At 37.0% G+C, this 17,645-nt stretch overlaps 2 protein-coding genes across 2 annotated transcripts; one reads left to right on the top strand and one right to left on the bottom strand.

Moving 5' to 3' along the window:
- Positions 1-656: 656 nt before the first annotated feature.
- On the bottom strand, positions 657-5,740 carry LOC134647626 (MICOS complex subunit Mic25-like). Its single transcript, XM_063501983.1, has 3 exons — positions 5,556-5,740; positions 4,915-5,154; positions 657-803 (listed from the first exon to the last, which is right to left on the bottom strand). Exons 1-3 carry the CDS (start codon positions 5,682-5,684, stop codon positions 699-701), a joined length of 474 nt encoding a protein of 157 aa, XP_063358053.1. The 5' UTR covers positions 5,685-5,740; the 3' UTR covers positions 657-698.
- Positions 5,741-7,242: 1,502 nt separating this feature from the next.
- LOC134647240 (splicing factor 45) lies at positions 7,243-16,993 on the top strand. Its single transcript, XM_063501507.1, has 7 exons — positions 7,243-7,519; positions 7,979-8,156; positions 8,708-8,829; positions 12,437-12,637; positions 13,772-13,925; positions 15,425-15,522; positions 16,662-16,993. Exons 1-7 carry the CDS (start codon positions 7,364-7,366, stop codon positions 16,932-16,934), a joined length of 1,182 nt encoding a protein of 393 aa, XP_063357577.1. The 5' UTR covers positions 7,243-7,363; the 3' UTR covers positions 16,935-16,993.
- The last annotated feature ends 652 nt before the right edge of the window (positions 16,994-17,645 follow it).

Here is a 17,645-nt window from a genome sequence, read left to right as displayed (position 1 = left end):
GACAAGTTGACACCTACTTGATACTACAGCTGACAGTTACGAAAGATTATAAAGAGAGCACCGTTTAAGACATTTAGTAAGACGAATTCTTGTGTCAAAATGTATAAAAGGCTAGCTAACACTAGGTAGTTTTATGAAGCTGTATCCAGACGAGACAATTTTTCCTCAATGAAGTTGTCCGATCAAATCAGGACGTGCGGACGCAAACGCCAATTTTTTTAACTTAGAGCGCTCAAAAAATATCACCATAAATCTTAAATAGGTGATTAAATTGGAAATTGACGCCAATTTAATTTCAAATCGTTAGATTTGATCATCCCGTCTGGACACCGCTTAAAACAACCGTTTCTAAGAAAAATCAATACTTAACAAGTTAACAGCAAATTAACTATAGATGGTCAAGCAGATCTTGTCAGTAGAAAAAGGCGGCAAATTTGAAAAATGTAGGCGCGAAGGGTTATCGTCCCATAGAAAATTCGAATTTCGCGCCTTTTTTTACTGACAAGATTTGGTTGACCAGATTTAACAACCATTCATTAAAAAATTAACTTTATGAAAAAAAAAGTTATAGTGACTGGACAAATAAAATGTTTCTGATGAAAGGCCCATACATGAAATAAATTTAATTTATTTATAAAATTATAACTCTGACAGAAATTGTCACAAAAAATATTTTTAGATGACAAAACCTTCACAGTTTAGTTCCCAGGTGAGCGGCATGAAGCTACACACTCTGTAAAAGCTTGAACAACTTCTGAACATACAAGTGGCTGATGTGGATTCTCTTCATAACATTGCATGATCTGCAAAGTCACGCAAAACTTTTTATTTATCCTAGTCTTTATATGTATAGCCCCCCCACACTCACGTTCGCGGCTTCGCGTCGCGATTCGCGCACGAGTGTGGAGGGGGCTTAACATAAATACGTTAATTTCCTGTGTATACATGTTAATACATGTAGTGAGGGTGGGGAGGGTCGATCCCTAGGGGACACTTGGTAAACTTCATTTTTAATCAAACCAAACGAGATACATTTTTTTGCACTGATAACACACATTCATTCGTTCCTAACTTCACGTTCTGTCATGGCACTGTATCGGAAAAGTCAGTGGTTCAAAAATGGCGGACGGTGAAAGATTTTCTGCGTACTATATTCAATTTTCGGTAAGCTTTAACTGGATTTATTTTATATTATGAGATGGAAATGATATTAGTGAGTGTGTTTATTTTATTTGTTGTTTATTGAAGTGATGATTAACTTGGATTACATTGATATACGCGAACACACGTTTCAAGTACGGCACGTTTTATAATCTTACTATGTATGGGGAGACTTTGTCTTTTTCTTCAGGGGAGATATGATTCCGGGATCATGTCACCCCCAAAGCGATCAAGTATACATTGTAATAAATACTTACAAAACGATTCATAGAGCTATCATCTGGCATTGACGACCGGTCTGGCCTAGTGGGTAGTGACCCTGCCTGTGAAGCCGCGGTCCTGGGTTCGAATCCCAGTAAGGGCATTTATTTGTGCGATGAGCACAGATATTTGTTCCTGAGTCATGGTTGTTTTCTATGTATTTAAGTATTTGTATATTATATATATCGTTGTCTGAGTACCCACAACACAAGCTTTCTTGAGCTTACCGTGGGACTTAGTCAATTTATTTATTTATTTATTTTATCATAAATATTTTCTTTTCTTTAGTAAATCATGCCGCAAAAGTACGACCAGAGAAACACTTATTTAAACTTTCAAGGTTTTTGACTCAATATTGTTTATTAAAACGGGATTTAATGGCGTATAATTCAGTTTTTAATTATACAACCGACTCCGAACTCCGAAAACGGAATTATCTCCGTGGCCTTTGAAAAGACTAACTAAAGTTGACATCAACATTTTACAAACTACCCGCACTTGGTCTTGTTTATCAAGTTAAACGTTTTACACACAGGGGATGTTACTCGGTCGACAAACAACACTTATAACGATATTTGGTTTTCAACCGGCGATATTTGTTTTTATGGATGAAATGCTATTTCAATGGCTTTCCGACCTTATGTACTATAGAACCGACGGTCCATAGAAAGGATTTTAGGATTATGCAGCTCAAACACCGTCCTCGAAACGTGAGCAGTAAATTTCTAAACTTATTTATTATAGTAAACAATAACGACCAAAGATGGGTAAAAAATTTAAAATTGCTGTAGGTATCTGACGCTAAAAATACCTTCATAATAACTTTAAAAAATTTAGCTTGTTACAAGAAATTTTATGTTAATAACTTAGATTTTTGTTTTTTTTTAACTTTTTTTTTGGTTCAAAAATTGATTCCCTATTTTATGTTGTTTTATGGATAATACGATTACATTGTTTTTTAAAAGTATAAGATTATGGATTAATATGTGTTTGATATCTTCATATATTAATTTTCTGTAGATAAAGTGAATAAATTAATGTAGATACTATCCTCGAAATATGACATTGCCGCTTAAAATCTTTTTACCAAGTGTCCCCAAATCTGGAAGACTTGATCCCTTCGGCTTAGACATCTGATTACCGGAAATACAACTTCAAAGCATGGAAGATGCAATATATATATATATGTTTGCTGTGTATTTTACAAATTATAGATGCATTGCTAAATGCGATCCGAGTTATATAATCAATGAGAATCTGGTATGGGGAGACATGGTAAAAATCTGTTTACCATGTGTCCCAAGAACCAGGGTCACTTGATCCCCCTAGGATCAAGGCTCCCGACCAGGGGTAAATAAGTCTCCCTTACATAGGGGACACATGGTAAAAGTCAACAGTATGGGTTTTCATTAAATAATGGTCTAATTTATTGCACAAATCTGTTCTAATTCAAACTATTAGTGAAGAGATAAATTCTGAATCGTATGGTCTATAAAGTTTTTCAATACTACAAATAGTTAAGAAAATGTATGCTAAAAACAAAAGGGGTGATCAACCCTCCCCAGTTTCCCCTACTTATGCATTTTAAATCCAAAATAAGAATTCCTTAATTATACTTGGTCAAGCAGATCTTGTCAGTAGAAAAAGGCGGAAAATTTATAAAATGTAGGCGCGAAGGGATATCGTCCCATAGAAAATTAAAATTTCGCGCCTTTTTTTTTACTGACAAGCTTGACCAGCTATAAATGTATGATATGCAAACCAAAATCGGTAATAAGTTTGGCAAGCCATTTCTGTCAGTAGAAAAAGGCGGCAAATTAAACAAATGGAAGCGCAGAGTGGTTCTCGTACAGAAAATTTGAATTTCGCGCATTTTTCTATTGCCAAAGTGGGTTTGCCAGAGTACTTATAGTTTCATGACCAGTGATCGGAATAGGCAGAGTATATTTACCTACACTTGGTAGAACATAGATAAAAAGTGGAGACTTCCTTACGACAATTTTTTTTTGCGGGACTAAAGTCCCGGGAACTTACCGAATAATTAATATTGTTCTGAATAGTACAAAAAACGATGCAAACTGCTTCAATACAATAAATAGGAATAAAATAAAACAACCAATATATAAACGGATTCTTCTATATTTATTTTTAATAAACTCTTTTTATGTACAAAGTTATTATTATTTTATTAAGTCTAAATATAAATAACATTGCAACTCAATCTACAAATACAAAATTATTATATTGATTTAAACTAACACCATTTTCACACATACCTATTATTAAGTGAAAACGGGACTTAATCGCGTAACACTTATATTTAATATTTGGCCCAAGGTTTCGGATGTCACATTACGTCCGTGGTCAGAGGCATACGGGTAGGGAGTTGTGTCAACATTTTCTAGCTATACGAGTTTTTGGAACTACCCGCACTTGTAATAATGTATGTATGTAGGTTTAATAGATTACACGGCCAAATTATGAACATAGGCACTTGCTAGACTCAAGTCAATAGTTATAGTTCGTGTCCATAATTATATTTCAGCCTTTATTTTCTTACTTTCGATTATACACACAATGAAAAGGATAAAAATGTTAAATAATAAATACATTATCTTACCTTGAAACTTGGTAGTTTTGCAGTATCCGTGGTGTTTTCAGTATCCAGTAATCGCCAAATCCAATCAAAGCAAAATCGGTGTCCGAGTTCAGGCCGTGTGTAATCAAGTATAGCAGGCGAAATTCCAGTAAACAAGCAAATGTCAAATATCCAAAAAACACAGTATCTACACTTCCGTACGTACTCGACAAGGGATAGTAAGAAACTGATGTCGACTTTCTATTTAATGCATAAAAAGGGTTGCAGGTAACAGCGATAAGTGATAACGACATCTGCTTTGTCTTTTAGACGATAACAATGGAAAGTAGAATTAACATAGTAGATAGTAATACTGTTATTTCTATCTCTTTCACTTAAACACAGCTGGTATTGGCGTAAAAGAGACGGACAAGTTTGAAATAATATAAATACAATAATGTTATATTATCACTCGTAAACTAGTACAAACTTGTAGTGTTGTGGTTACTATTTAATTTTACGTACATTGGGGATACATTATGAGATTTTATTTATTTTACCGAATTTTAAATCCGGGAAGTCCCGGAAAAAAATAATAGCGCAAGGAAGTCTCCACTTCATGACTTTGTTCTACCAAGTGTAGGTAAATATACTCTGCCTATTCCGATCACTGTTCATGACCTAGAATTTCCTATAGGCTTCTACAGACAACGCAAAAATCGCATGAGATTTTAGATAAGTAATTATTGTCTCCGGTTAGATCGGTTTTAGATTTTAGATAGTTCAGATAATTGCCGGTTAAGTAGAAGTAACGAATTCAATCTCTTACGATTATCGGTGAGGTTTATTTTGTAGAGGTCATGATATACCGTATATGGATTGATTCTATTGATAATACATTTAGGTATAGTTACTTTTAGTCGACAGTCCAGGCAAGGTTTTACTTTCTTTATTTTCTCGATCGTTAAAGTGGTACGTGGTTCGTAGTATTTTTTAGCGTTTTCCACCGTTTTTTCATATTCTGATTCAACAATTTTGTTAATTAATTGATGCTCTTTTTTGAGAGCTTCCAGTCTCCGATTCCAGTAATCGTTATCCCCTCCTTCTTGTATGCCTTTTATTTCATCTTTAAACTTTAGATCACTATCAGTCTCCTGTAAAAGGTCAACGACATTATATTACATTGTAGTACACTACAATATAAGTTACTACACTACAGTAACCGTTCATGAAACAGAAGGAGCTGAGGGTCTACCCAGAAATCGGCAATCATTTTCGTTATCTGCCTCTTTATCCTATCATTTGAGACGCAGATGAAGATGATAACTAAATTCGGTTTTCGATTTTCGCGATAGACCCTCTGCAACCATACGATGTATCATCCATGGGTGGATGGTGCTGATGGTGGATGTGACATTGAGATTACCGCGGTAAGCGGAAGCCTGGCAATTCTGTGAGTGGGACCGATGATAAGTTCAGTCGATACCTATATGCCTACTGATATTTAAATCTTATGTACATATTTAGTCAGAATGTATTAACAATTTTTACTTACAATAGATTCCATACGTAGGACATCATCAACCTCATCACTTATAGAATTTTGAATGCTTAAAGCTGGAGTCTCTGCTAGATCATTGTCAAAACTAATTCGTCGCGTATCTGCACTACTAACAATTCCCATGGCCAAATCAGTAGGAAAATAGGGATAACAAGTTTAGATGGGGATCACATAAAGTAATAAAGAGTATTTCAACCGTTATAATTTATAAAAATAACTTATAAAATTTTATTCAGTTCAGGCTTATGTCAGTTGAACTATTGAATATTTTTCAAACATGAAGTATCATATCAAACTCTTTTGTTATTTCTGAATTTACTTTGATCAAATAAGCATGTTCAAAGATAGGTACCTACTTTCAAAATAGGAGCTTATCAAAGAATACAATGAGCTTATGATTATAGAAGTCTCTCAAGTGTATTCTTTGCTCTCAAGCCATTTCCGTCAGTAGAAAAGAGCGGAAAATTTAAAAAATGTAGGTGCGAAGGGTTATCATTGCATAGAGAAATTGAATTTCGCGCTTTTCTACTGACAATGTTGTTTGACAGACTATATTTTATTTTCAATGTATAGATGGTCATGGTGGTGATGTAAGCGGTGGTGGCCGAGTGGATATGACGTCCGACTTTCAATCCGGAGGTCGCGGGTTCAAATCCTGGCTCGTACCAATGAGTTTTTCGGAACTTATGTACGAAATATCATTTGATATTTACCACTAGCTTTTCGGTGAAGGAAAACATCGTGAGGAAACCTGCATACATCTGCGAAGAAATTCAAAGGTGTATGTGAAGTCCCCAATCCGCATTGGGCTAGCGTGGGGACTATAGCCCAAGCCCTCTCGCGCATGAGAGGAGGCCTGTGCCCAGCAGTGGGACGTATATAGGCTCACATTATTATTATTATTATTATTAGATGGTCAAGCAAATCTTGTCAGTAGAAAAAGGCGCGAAATTTAAATTTTCTATGGGACGATATCCCTTCGCGCCTACATTTTTCAAATATGCCGCCTTTTTCTACTGACAAGATCTGCTTGACCAAGTATATTATATCGTATTGCTAATATAGCTGGTCAACCAAATCTTGTCAGTAAAAAAAGGCGCGAAATTCAAACTTTCTATGGGACGATATCCCTTCGCGCCTATATTTTTCAGATTTGCCGCCTTTTTCTACTGTCAAGATCTGGTTAACCAAGTATATGTGGATAGAGATATTCTTTGGATCCAATACATTCTACGACTCTTCTCTATCCGCAAAGACTCTAATATTATAAAGTATTCGTTTCTTAAGTCCCCAGTACACAATGGGCCATCGCCGGCCACTCCAACGGACGCAGCCATGCGGTAGAATGAGATAGTAATATCACTTGCTCCCTCTAACGCATAAATGCGTCCCTTGGAGTGGCCGGCGATGGCCCATTGTGTACTGGGGCCTTTAGCGCTTCTCTGAAGAAAAATATTTTAATATTTTTTTATAAATATTGCGCCAAAATAGCAACACATAAGAGGCTCCTAAAGGACCTAAAGTGTAATTACTCTTTGCCTCTCTTTCTTACAATAATATTTTATTTATTAACGTTCACACGCGTTTTTAAATGTGCCTTGAATAGATGACGAAAGTGGTTGTTTGACATTGACACTACCATGACACTATTGACACAGTGACAGTTGACAGTGATAAAATGAACGCGTACATGGCGATAATAAACTACAATTTTAATCCAAAAGTTGTTTAATACTAATTTAATAATTGCAGGCTAATGGAATTATAATCATACTACGCTTAGAAGTGTAATTTGAAACAAAATGTCTTTGTATGACGATCTTGACACTATCAAAGCCAGAACAACTGAAAAAGTCGCTGGCTGGTCTTCAGGTATAAAGTTATTACAGTCACAGTTACAACTGAAAAAGGCTGCTGTAACACAACCAAAGCGCGACGCATTACGGCGATCTACACAGGTAAAATACAGACCGGTAATCTTTATAATAAACCACAAGCAGTGATAAAAATGCTTAATGTTCACGATCCATTGCGTCTACTATACGTATAAAGCGCCTATACGTATGGAAATAACATTATTCAGACAACCTAATTGCTTTTAAACATGGGCACAAGAAGTAAATATAGCAAAGAGTCATATTATATATTTTACTAAATGTCTAGTAAGGCATATAACCTCTACCATAAAAGCTGTCCTGCCTGTGCCTTAAAGGCGTATAGTTTATTTGTGTTAATGTACAACATAATATATGTACATGGTAATATTTTTTTATGGCTGTGTATTATTTGCTTTTTTATTCACACTATAATTATGACAATTGAACTAATAATGTTGTCAATTAGGAAACCAAAAAAGGTTTGCCGTGAACTTGAATTATTTTTGGCTGGTGCTGTAATACATATATTTTTATTTCCAGCTGACACCTGTAATTGATCTTAAAAGTAAACAAAAAGATGAAGATGAGCCAAATTCTGACAGTCCAAGTTTGCAAGCAAACACTATAACTGCAACATTGAATGTACAGGATTTTGACTGGAATGTTGCTAACGAATATGATCCCATGTGGCCTAATGATTATGAAAAAGTAGCCAAAGGTGTGTTAACCTTTTTTTACCTATTGCAATTAGGCAGGTCTACAGAGAGAGAGGGTATTGCTGCGCAAGGCAGCTCGGTCTGTGTAGAGCTGCCTATTGAGAATAAATAAAAAATTGCTATATGGTCTCCATAACTTAAGACTTGTATTTTAAAATCGCTAATAAATTTTATATTAGATTGTAAGAATATTTCATTCTGAAGGCAGTCTTGTTATGAATAATGAATTTTATAGTAAATAATTTTACTGGTCCTGGTTCCTGGTTAATCCTTTCATAAACTATAGACCAAACTCCCTGATAATATTTTCTCAAGGGACTACAGTATGATCCATGGGTTACAGAATTAGAATAGTGTACTTGGATTTAAAAAATGGCATGCACATCTAGTGTTGCAGGCATCCTATCCTAAGGTAACTGACGTTACAGTAGTAACCTTACGTGCATGGCGCGTCATTGTGAACCTTGTCATAATGTAAGAAGGTTGATATTGAGCTGTAGTCACACGCGTATTTGGCAGTCAAACGATTAAAACGATTGAATATGTGTTTCAGAATTACAAGCCAAAAGATTGCAGCTGGATGGGGGTGACAGAACTGATAGATCTGACAGAAAACGTAAAAGCCGATTTGGAGATGAGGATGACATCATTCCTGAAAAAACACTTATACCTATGGTGATTATTTGATTAATTGATCAAATTAATATTTTAATAAATTCACAACATAAGTTAAAATAATGCTTTAACTCTCCTGAACGGCTTCATTGTCATTGGGACTGTAATCTGTAGAAACCAGTTTGACTTTTTTTTTATTGATACAGTAAGTTTAGCATCAGTGCTCCGCGACAGAATTTCGCGCGCGAGATAGTCTACCCGTCCCTTTCGTGCGCTTTAGCATAACCATAAGTTTTTAAAAGCATTCACTCGTTTTGAGAATATTGGAAGTTTTGAGATACATTAGCAAAGCAAAGCCAAAACGAAGTTACTATACTTTAGTTATGTATGGTAAGTATACTTTAGTTATGTATAACAAATACAAATACAAATACAAATAATTTATTGAGAAAAGTATAGTACAGTGGTTGCTCTTAAAGACTAAGAATTTATAAAGACAAGTGATTTACAAATGCCTGAACTAGGATTCCCTGTGTTTCAGGCAGCGAAGGACAATATTAACTATTTATTAATTATTCACTTAATTATAAACTATAAGTAGTACACAATATAAGTCTTATTACCTAAACAAAAAAGTAGGTTCTTAAGTATTAAATATCAGAATACAGTAGGCAGTAGGTAATCATTTTACGACTATTAGTAAGTTCTCTGTATCATCGTACGTCATTTTTTGAAAGGCGCGTCGTAGAGTATTCTTGCAACAAGCATAGCTAAGTGGGTATAAGTCTAGTGTTGCATTTAACCTGTTGTACAAAAATGGGCCCAAAAAGACAAAGAATCTAGATGAAAATACGTATTTTCTTTGTACGGTTTGCATGCATATAATATCTTTGCGCCTTTTATTTCTATAATCAGTGTTGAAAGGAGTTCTGGCGTGCTGCTTTAGTACTGTGCTTAATATATATAATTGACGAACAGTTAGTACTTCACATGATTTATAAAGGAGGTCAGTAGGGTATAGGAATGGGCGGGAAGTGGCTACCTTTAATAAGGCTCTTTGAGCTCTTTCTAGGGTTAGTAGTGTAGTTTTAGCTGTGCCACCCCAAGACGAGATGCAGTAAGTTAGTATCGATTGACATAGCGCAAAGTATACTTGTTTGATTAAATTTGAATCAGCGATTGAACGAAGTTTTTTAAATATAAACATTAACTTTCGAACTCTATTGCACAATGCTTCAATGTGATATTTAAAAGAGAGGGTTTCGTCTATCAGGACTCCCAAATACTTGATTTTGTCAGTAATAGCTAGAGATTGACATGAGCAGAGATTATTCGAGTTTTCCTTACAGTTATGTGCGTAAAGTTTGAGGTTATGTGCGACCGGATCTGTTTTCCGCATGGAAAATCTTATAAAATTCGTTTTGTCGGAGTTCAGTGTTAGTAGATGCAGTTTTAGCCAGTTAGTTACAGCATCAAATCCGCGTTGAGCATACTCGTAGGCCTCGTTTGTTGACTTTGCGGAAAAAAGTAGGGCAGTGTCATCTGCGTAGGAAATGATTTTGCCACTATCTATTTTTAGGTTGCATAGGTCATTAATATAAATCAAAAATAGGGTCGAGGCCAAAACGCTGCCTTGGGGCAAGCCAAAAGGAGTGTTTTCTAAATCGGAACTTATGATGTTATCTATTTTTACGCATTGAGTACGTCCGTCTAGGTAGCTCGCGATTAATCTATGCTGTGTTCCTCTAATACCTAGTGTTTCGAGCTTGTGCAGTAAAATGGGAGTAGAAACAGTGTCAAATGCTTTTGCGAGGTCCAGGAAGATGCCAATTGTCTTGTTACCCTTGTCTAATTCCTGAACTAGATAGTCAGTCAATTCGTGTACAGCATCTGCGGTTGATAATTTTGGCCTAAAACCAAACTGTGTCTTTGCCAAAAAGGCATTCTTCTCGAGATATTGTACAAGTCTGTTATTAATAATTTTTTCTAGGATTTTGGATGTCGCTGGTAACAGAGAAATCGGTCTATAATTTGTTACTTGAGCTTTGCTACCAGATTTGTGGATAGGGACTACAACGGATTTTTTCAAACATTTCGGAAAAATTCCTTCAGAGATGCATTTTTGAAATATGTGTGTTAGCGGTGGAACTAGGATGTGTCTGAAGGTCTTTATTATTTTGTTCGAGATGCCATCCCAACCAACCGCGGAATCCTCTTTTAAGTTCATGATAATTCTGTCAACCTCAGTTTCATCCGTATTTAATAACACAAAAGATTTGGAAGATTTGTTTGGTTCGGATAGCAATCTTGAAGGGAGTGGCGATGAAAATCCCTGGACTTTTTCAGCCAGGTTTTTGCCTATGTTAACGAAAAACTCATTTGTGTTATTTGCAGCCAACAATTCGGACGGACCTGCTTGCAGCAAACTTGCGGATGATTCACGTTGTTTTGCTGTGTGTGTTACGTTTTTAAGATGTTTCCAAACTAATTTACTGTTTTTTCCAGCAATTTCCAGTTGTTTTTTGTCGTAGTTTGTTTTTATGTTTTTTAGTAAGTTGGTACAAAAGTTACGATATCTTTTATACGTCAGTTGCAATATAAGATTGTCTGGATTTGCTTTAGCTTTCAAGTGTAGTTTATCCCTGTGTCTCATAGATCGAAGAAGTCCCGTGGTTATCCATGGTTTTTTGTTAAAATTCTTGCTATTTAAACGTGTCTTATTAGTGTTACGTAAAATTGCTTGCTGGACATTTTTGGTCAAGTACAGCATACTATTTTCTGCATCAGCAGAATTATAAACGGGGCCAAAGTCAATATTGCGTAAATCATCTCCAAGTTTGTTTATATTTAATTTATTGACAAATTGCGTGCGCGTGCATGTACTACGTGATTTACGATAGAGGGTTAGTAGGGCAGCTCTGTGGTCGGTCACTGTAGAGTTAGTAACAAGTGCTAACGCCGAAGAATTAGATTTTACCATAATATGATCTAAGCATGACCCGCTTTGATGTGTAGGAAGCGTGTGCGCTGGTAGTAAGCCATGGAAAGAACACAGGTTAAGATAGCTTTGTGCTGTCAGCGAGGATTCGCTGTTTTCAGATAGAATGTTAATATTAATATCTCCTATCAATACTATATTTTTGAAGGATGTTAGTTTACTTAGATTTTCATCCAGGGACTTGATAAAATTATTGGTATCTCTAAAGGAGGGGGGTCTATATAAGGCTAATACTGCAGTATCTGATCCGATTTTAATTAAGAGCCGATTGCAATCTAGTATATGGGGTTCCACAACTGTGATATTTAAATTATTTTTTACATAAACTACTACCCCGTATGGAAGTGAATTAATTTGTATTGTCCACCATAGCATTAAAACTACTATAGTTCGTTTTTTTTAGCATTAGGAAGAACTTGAAAGAAGGTAAGCGATTTTGACATGTCTTTTAATTAAAAAAAACACTTTTTAAAAATCAATAACTATTACTTATGAAAGCAGTAGACTATAAAAGATCGTATTAGATTCATAATTGTTACATATTTACCGTAACTTATTTTTAAAATGTGTTTTTCAATTAAAAGACACATCAAGATTGTTTACCTTATTTCTAATGCTAAAAAAACGAAGTATAATGCTTGTTATAAATAAACATTTCCATGTCCACAGCAACCTGAAGAAGAAGAGGCCGAGGAAATATCAAAGCGCGCGGCGGGCGCGGCCATAGCGCCGCCGCCGTCGCTCACGGCCGCGGCCGACACGCCGCCGCCGTCGCCCGCCGCTTCGCTCGCCCCCGCGCCCGGCTTCTCGCTCGGCGGCTACGGCGCCAGCTCCATCGCGGCTAAGATTATGGCTAAATATGGCTTTAAGGTGAGATTCATCAGCGCGGGTGGGCCTTAGCCTGGTCAAGCAAGTCTCTCCAGTCCGATCTATTTGTGGCCTTCCTTCTCCAACTTTTCACTCTTAACGTCCTGATGTCCTGGTATACGCCGTCAAGGTGAGATTATTATTCTAATAAAGAAGATGAAGACGAGGTGGGTTTTATAGTGAGGGTATATCATTATATGCTGCTCAAAACATGTAAAGCTATTACTTAACAAGTTAATGATTGGCCAGACCGGAATTTCACAATCTTTGGTTTAGAAGAGGGAATTAGAAAATGTGCACTTCAAACATCAAACATCAACATTTATTCAGCACAAGGGCACTTTTACACGTCAACATTGAATTTACATACTTAAAAGTGAAGTCTGGGTGTTTTATGATAGAACCCCGTTGGCATAAAAAAAAATGTGCCATCCCACTCTCTGTGCAGCGGAGCATGTAAAAAGCCATAAACTTATTACAGCTATTACAATCCAAGGCACTTTTTAGGGTTCCGTAGCCAAATGGCAAAAAACGGAACCCTTATAGATTCGTCATGTCTGTCTGTCTGTCTGTCTGTCTGTCCGTCTGTCCGTGTATGTCACAGTCACTTTTCTCCGAAACTATAAGAACTATACTGTTGAAACTTGGTAAGTAGATGTATTCTGTGAACCGCATTAAGATTTTCACACAAAAATAGAAAAAAAAAACAATAAATTTTTGGGGTTCCCTTACTTAGAACTGAAACTCAAAAATTTTTTTTCATCAAACCTATACGTGTGGGGTATCTATGGATAGGTCTTCAAAAATGATATTGAGGTTTCTAATATCATTTTTTTCTAAACTGAATAGTTTGCGCGAGAGACACTTCCAAAGTGGTAAAATGTGTGTCCCCCCCCCCCCCTGTAACTTCTAAAATAACAGAATGATAAAACTAAAAAAAATATATGATGTACATTACCGTGTAAACTTCCACCGAAAATTGGTTTGAACGAGATCTAGTAAGTAGTTTTTTTTTAATACGGTGTTAATACGTCATAAATCGCCTAAATACGGAACCCTTCATGGGCGAGTCCGACTCGCACTTGGCCGCTTTTATTAACATTAATAAGTTATTTTACCAAAGTGCTTATGTTTTAGGAGGGGCAAGGGCTTGGCAAGAAGGAACAAGGAATGTCGGTAGCCCTCCAAGTCGAGAAGACATCCAAAAGGGGCGGCCGCATCATCCACGAAAAAGATGGCGGCGCCGTTATGCCGCCGCCGGCGTTCGCCGTGCCCGCGTTGCCGGGATCAGGTACCGCATTTTGAGGAGACTAAGGGCCAGTTGCACCATCCGCACTTGACAGACTGATCAACGTCACCCGGCGCGCCGCGGCGGTTTACTATGAAGCTTTCCATACAATAAAATTTAGCGAACTCTTTAACCTTTTGAACGCCACAGACGGCAATTGACGTCAACGCAAAATCGTGACAACGACGCCAAAGACGGCATTTGACGTCGATCGTTTTTTGATGAAATCTACTGAAAAACACCCCACTTTTAGGTTTTGTTATTCACAAAACTAAATTTTACCCCCGTGGCATCAGTGGCACGGCAAATGGATGCGCCGTTTGGCGTTCAAAAGGTTAACGATGACAAACAGTTTATTATTGGGGTGGTATCGGGCCTTTGAGTGTCACGTCGACCAAGTATTGATCTATTGTGACGGCCCTTTAAAGTTCATTACTAATGCCCGTTGCATCCAGAAAATTACAGATGCTTTGGGCCGTAACGTTTAGTGCAGTCATGTGCAGTGCAACCGACCCTTAGGGCTCATTTAGACGATGTGAGAACTCGCATGCGAGTTTCATTACATTCCGGGTTTTGATCGGTCGGTTGAATTGGACGTAACCAACAGTCCGCAATGTAACTAAAATCGCATGCGAGTTCGCGCGCCGTCTAAATCAGCCCTAAACTCTATGTTCTTTTTTTCATGACAGTTAAAAATGATCATTGACTTAAACCGTCAACCCCCCGGGGGGTCGATATTTGACTTGACTTTTCTGCCCAATATCGCGTCGGTCGGAACCGAGGAGTGAAAACACAGAAAAGAACGCAACACTCTAATAAATAAATAAATCGATATGTGCATGGTATTGCTAGTAGATTGCTTATATTACTGCATAAAGTAGAAAGGATATTCACAAGATACCTCCAGCTGAGATTGGCAAGCAGTAGCGTGCATAGGGTTTCCATTAATAGGGATGATGACACATGTTGCATTTTATAACAAAATCTAGTAAAAAAGATAGCAAACGAGCAATTTATCACAATAATGTGGATATTAAAATAAAATATTGAAAAATTATAAAATTACTGGACCTGAAAGTTTCAAAATTAATTTTTTTTTTAACTTCCAAAAACGATAAAAGTAAGGGTACCATTCGATTCCTTACATTTTATCCAAAAAAATATTGTATAGCAACTATATACATAAACGCAATATTTCACCGACAAAAACGCAATTTTCTTGTTTTGTCCATACTACAAGATGGGCGATGACGTCACGGCCTTTGGCCGTTTTGTATAGGGCGTTTCGCGAGTGAAGTGCGACTGTCGGACTTTGACTACAATTTCTGACTTTTGTGTTACTTTAATGCAATGGGTCCCATATAGACATTTGATCCTAAAAACAAACCCGATCGATTGATACCATAAAAAAAAATTAGTTATGTAGCCTATTATAGAGAATAAGTTAATCGTTCCTTAAATTATTAGAAAACTACAAATGTTCCTCTTATTTTTCATTCTAGAGTCTCCAGGCACTGCGTCTAACTCACCACAAATGTCGAGACAGGAACCGTCTATCACGGAGATTATGAAATCGCCCAGTAAAGTTGTACTGCTCCGAGTAAGTTTTAACTGGAATTTGGACTTAATAATAATATAAAATGTGAACCATAAACAAATAATCTTATGTACGAGTATCTAAAGCTGTAATTCATAAATCAAATAATCGCTATTCTAATCTAATCGTAATTAGGTAACTCTTTGTTCCTGCGTTTCAATATCATCCATGTGCTTGATCAAGTCTGTAAGAACCACTAAAATATAGAGACAGGGCATAGACAGAATTTTAAACTTGATAAAGTATGGTTTGCAAGATGTCTGCTGAGGAACTTTAGCCATAATTCTAATTGCTCTTTTTTGCCCAAGAAATGCAGCCTGGACATTATATTTATAACTATTACCCCAGAATTGTATACTATAGCGATGTATAGAATTGGATTATATGTCGGCGGCCGATCGTAAAATTAGGCAGATCGTAATGTTTCGACAGTAGTCACATTAAACCAATAGATAGGTGAGATAGGTTCGTTAGGTTGCTTTAGATGCCCGAAAGGCAAACTGTCCAGAAATAGGAGGCCCGCAGGGCTCCGTCGACTCAGGGAACGAGACAAAGATTTTTACGTTTCACGATATGCCTAGGAATTTCACGATCTGCCTGATCTTACGTTCGGCCGCCAACATATATATTGATACCCAACAAGCAGGTATACACATGCAGGTCCAATGGAAATAAAATATTAATTATCTCAACATTTACATTTGGACGACTGGTCTGGCCTAGTGGGTAGTGACCCTGCCTCTGAAAGCCGCGGTCCTGAGTTCGAATTAAGGACATTTATTTGTGTGATAAGCGCAGAGCGCCTACCGCGAACCACGTTCGACGTGTTGCCTCTCTGTCGCACTTGTAAATTCGTACGTAAGTGTGACAGGGACGTAACACGTCGAACGTGGTTCGCGGTAGACCCTCTGATATTTGTGCCTGAGTCTTAGGTGTTTTCTATGTATTTATGTATTTTTATATTATATACATCGTTGTATGACTACCCACAACAGTGCCCTCAACACAATCCTTCTTGAGTTTACTGTGGGACTTAGTCAATCTGTGTAAGAATTTCCTATAATATTTATTTATTTATTTTATTTAGTTACTTATTTGTTTTTTTGGCAATAAAAAATAATTTATTTTATTTTTATTTACAGAACATGGTTGGGCCAGGCGACGTGGACGAAGAGTTGGAGCCCGAAGTCAAAGACGAGTGCAACACCAAATACGGTGACGTCATCAAAGTGCTCATCTTCGAGCTGCCGAACGCGCCCGCCGACGAGGCCGTGCGAATATTCGTGGAGTTCAAACGGATAGAAAGTGCTATCAAAGCTGTTGTTGACCTGAACGGCAGATTCTTTGGCGGGAGACAAGTGAAAGCTGGTTTTTATGATGTGGAAAAGTTTAGCGGTTTACATTTGACTGAGTAATGTGACTGTCATGTACCTACCTATATTATTATATCAAAATGATACAAACTTTACGGAATTTATTTTGATGTCCATTTTAAGTCAGGGTCCATCCCATCCCACATGTAACGTTATTAGTAGACACTTAGTTACCCAATTTTCCGATGCTAATAGTATTATATATTAAAATTTAAAATACTATGGGACAATCTTAAGGCCCCTGTACCCAATGGGCCAGCGTGGGCCATTCTGGGGGATGCATTTATGCGTTAGAGGGAGCAAGTGATATTGCTATCTCATTCTACCACATGGCTGCGTCCCTTGGACTGGCCGGCGATGGCCCATTGTGTACAGGGGCCTTTACACAAATCAACCTAGCCCCATAGTAAGCTCAATAAGGCTTGTGTTGTGGTTACTTGATGATTGATGACGAGATATAATTATACATATAGATAAATAATACTTACATAGAAAACTTCCATAGCTCAGGAACAAACATGTGATGGAAGGATTTGAACCCGAGACCTCCTGTGGCCTATTTTATAAAGCTACAAGTTACAATTTACAAGCGGAAGTCTCTTTCTAACCTTACCACTTGTCAGTAGAATAGGCGCGAAATTCAAGTTTCGTACGGGAGATCGACAGATTTACGCTAATTTTATCATAATTATATATAGATTTGTAGGGACATTGACCCTTCGAGTTTACATCATGTCTATATAGACCAGCCAG

The sequence above is a fragment of the Cydia amplana genome, chromosome 4 (genome assembly GCF_948474715.1).
Source record: "Cydia amplana chromosome 4, ilCydAmpl1.1, whole genome shotgun sequence".
Lineage (NCBI taxonomy): Eukaryota > Metazoa > Arthropoda > Insecta > Lepidoptera > Tortricidae > Cydia > Cydia amplana.
This window is presented reverse-complemented; position numbering and strand designations above follow the sequence as displayed.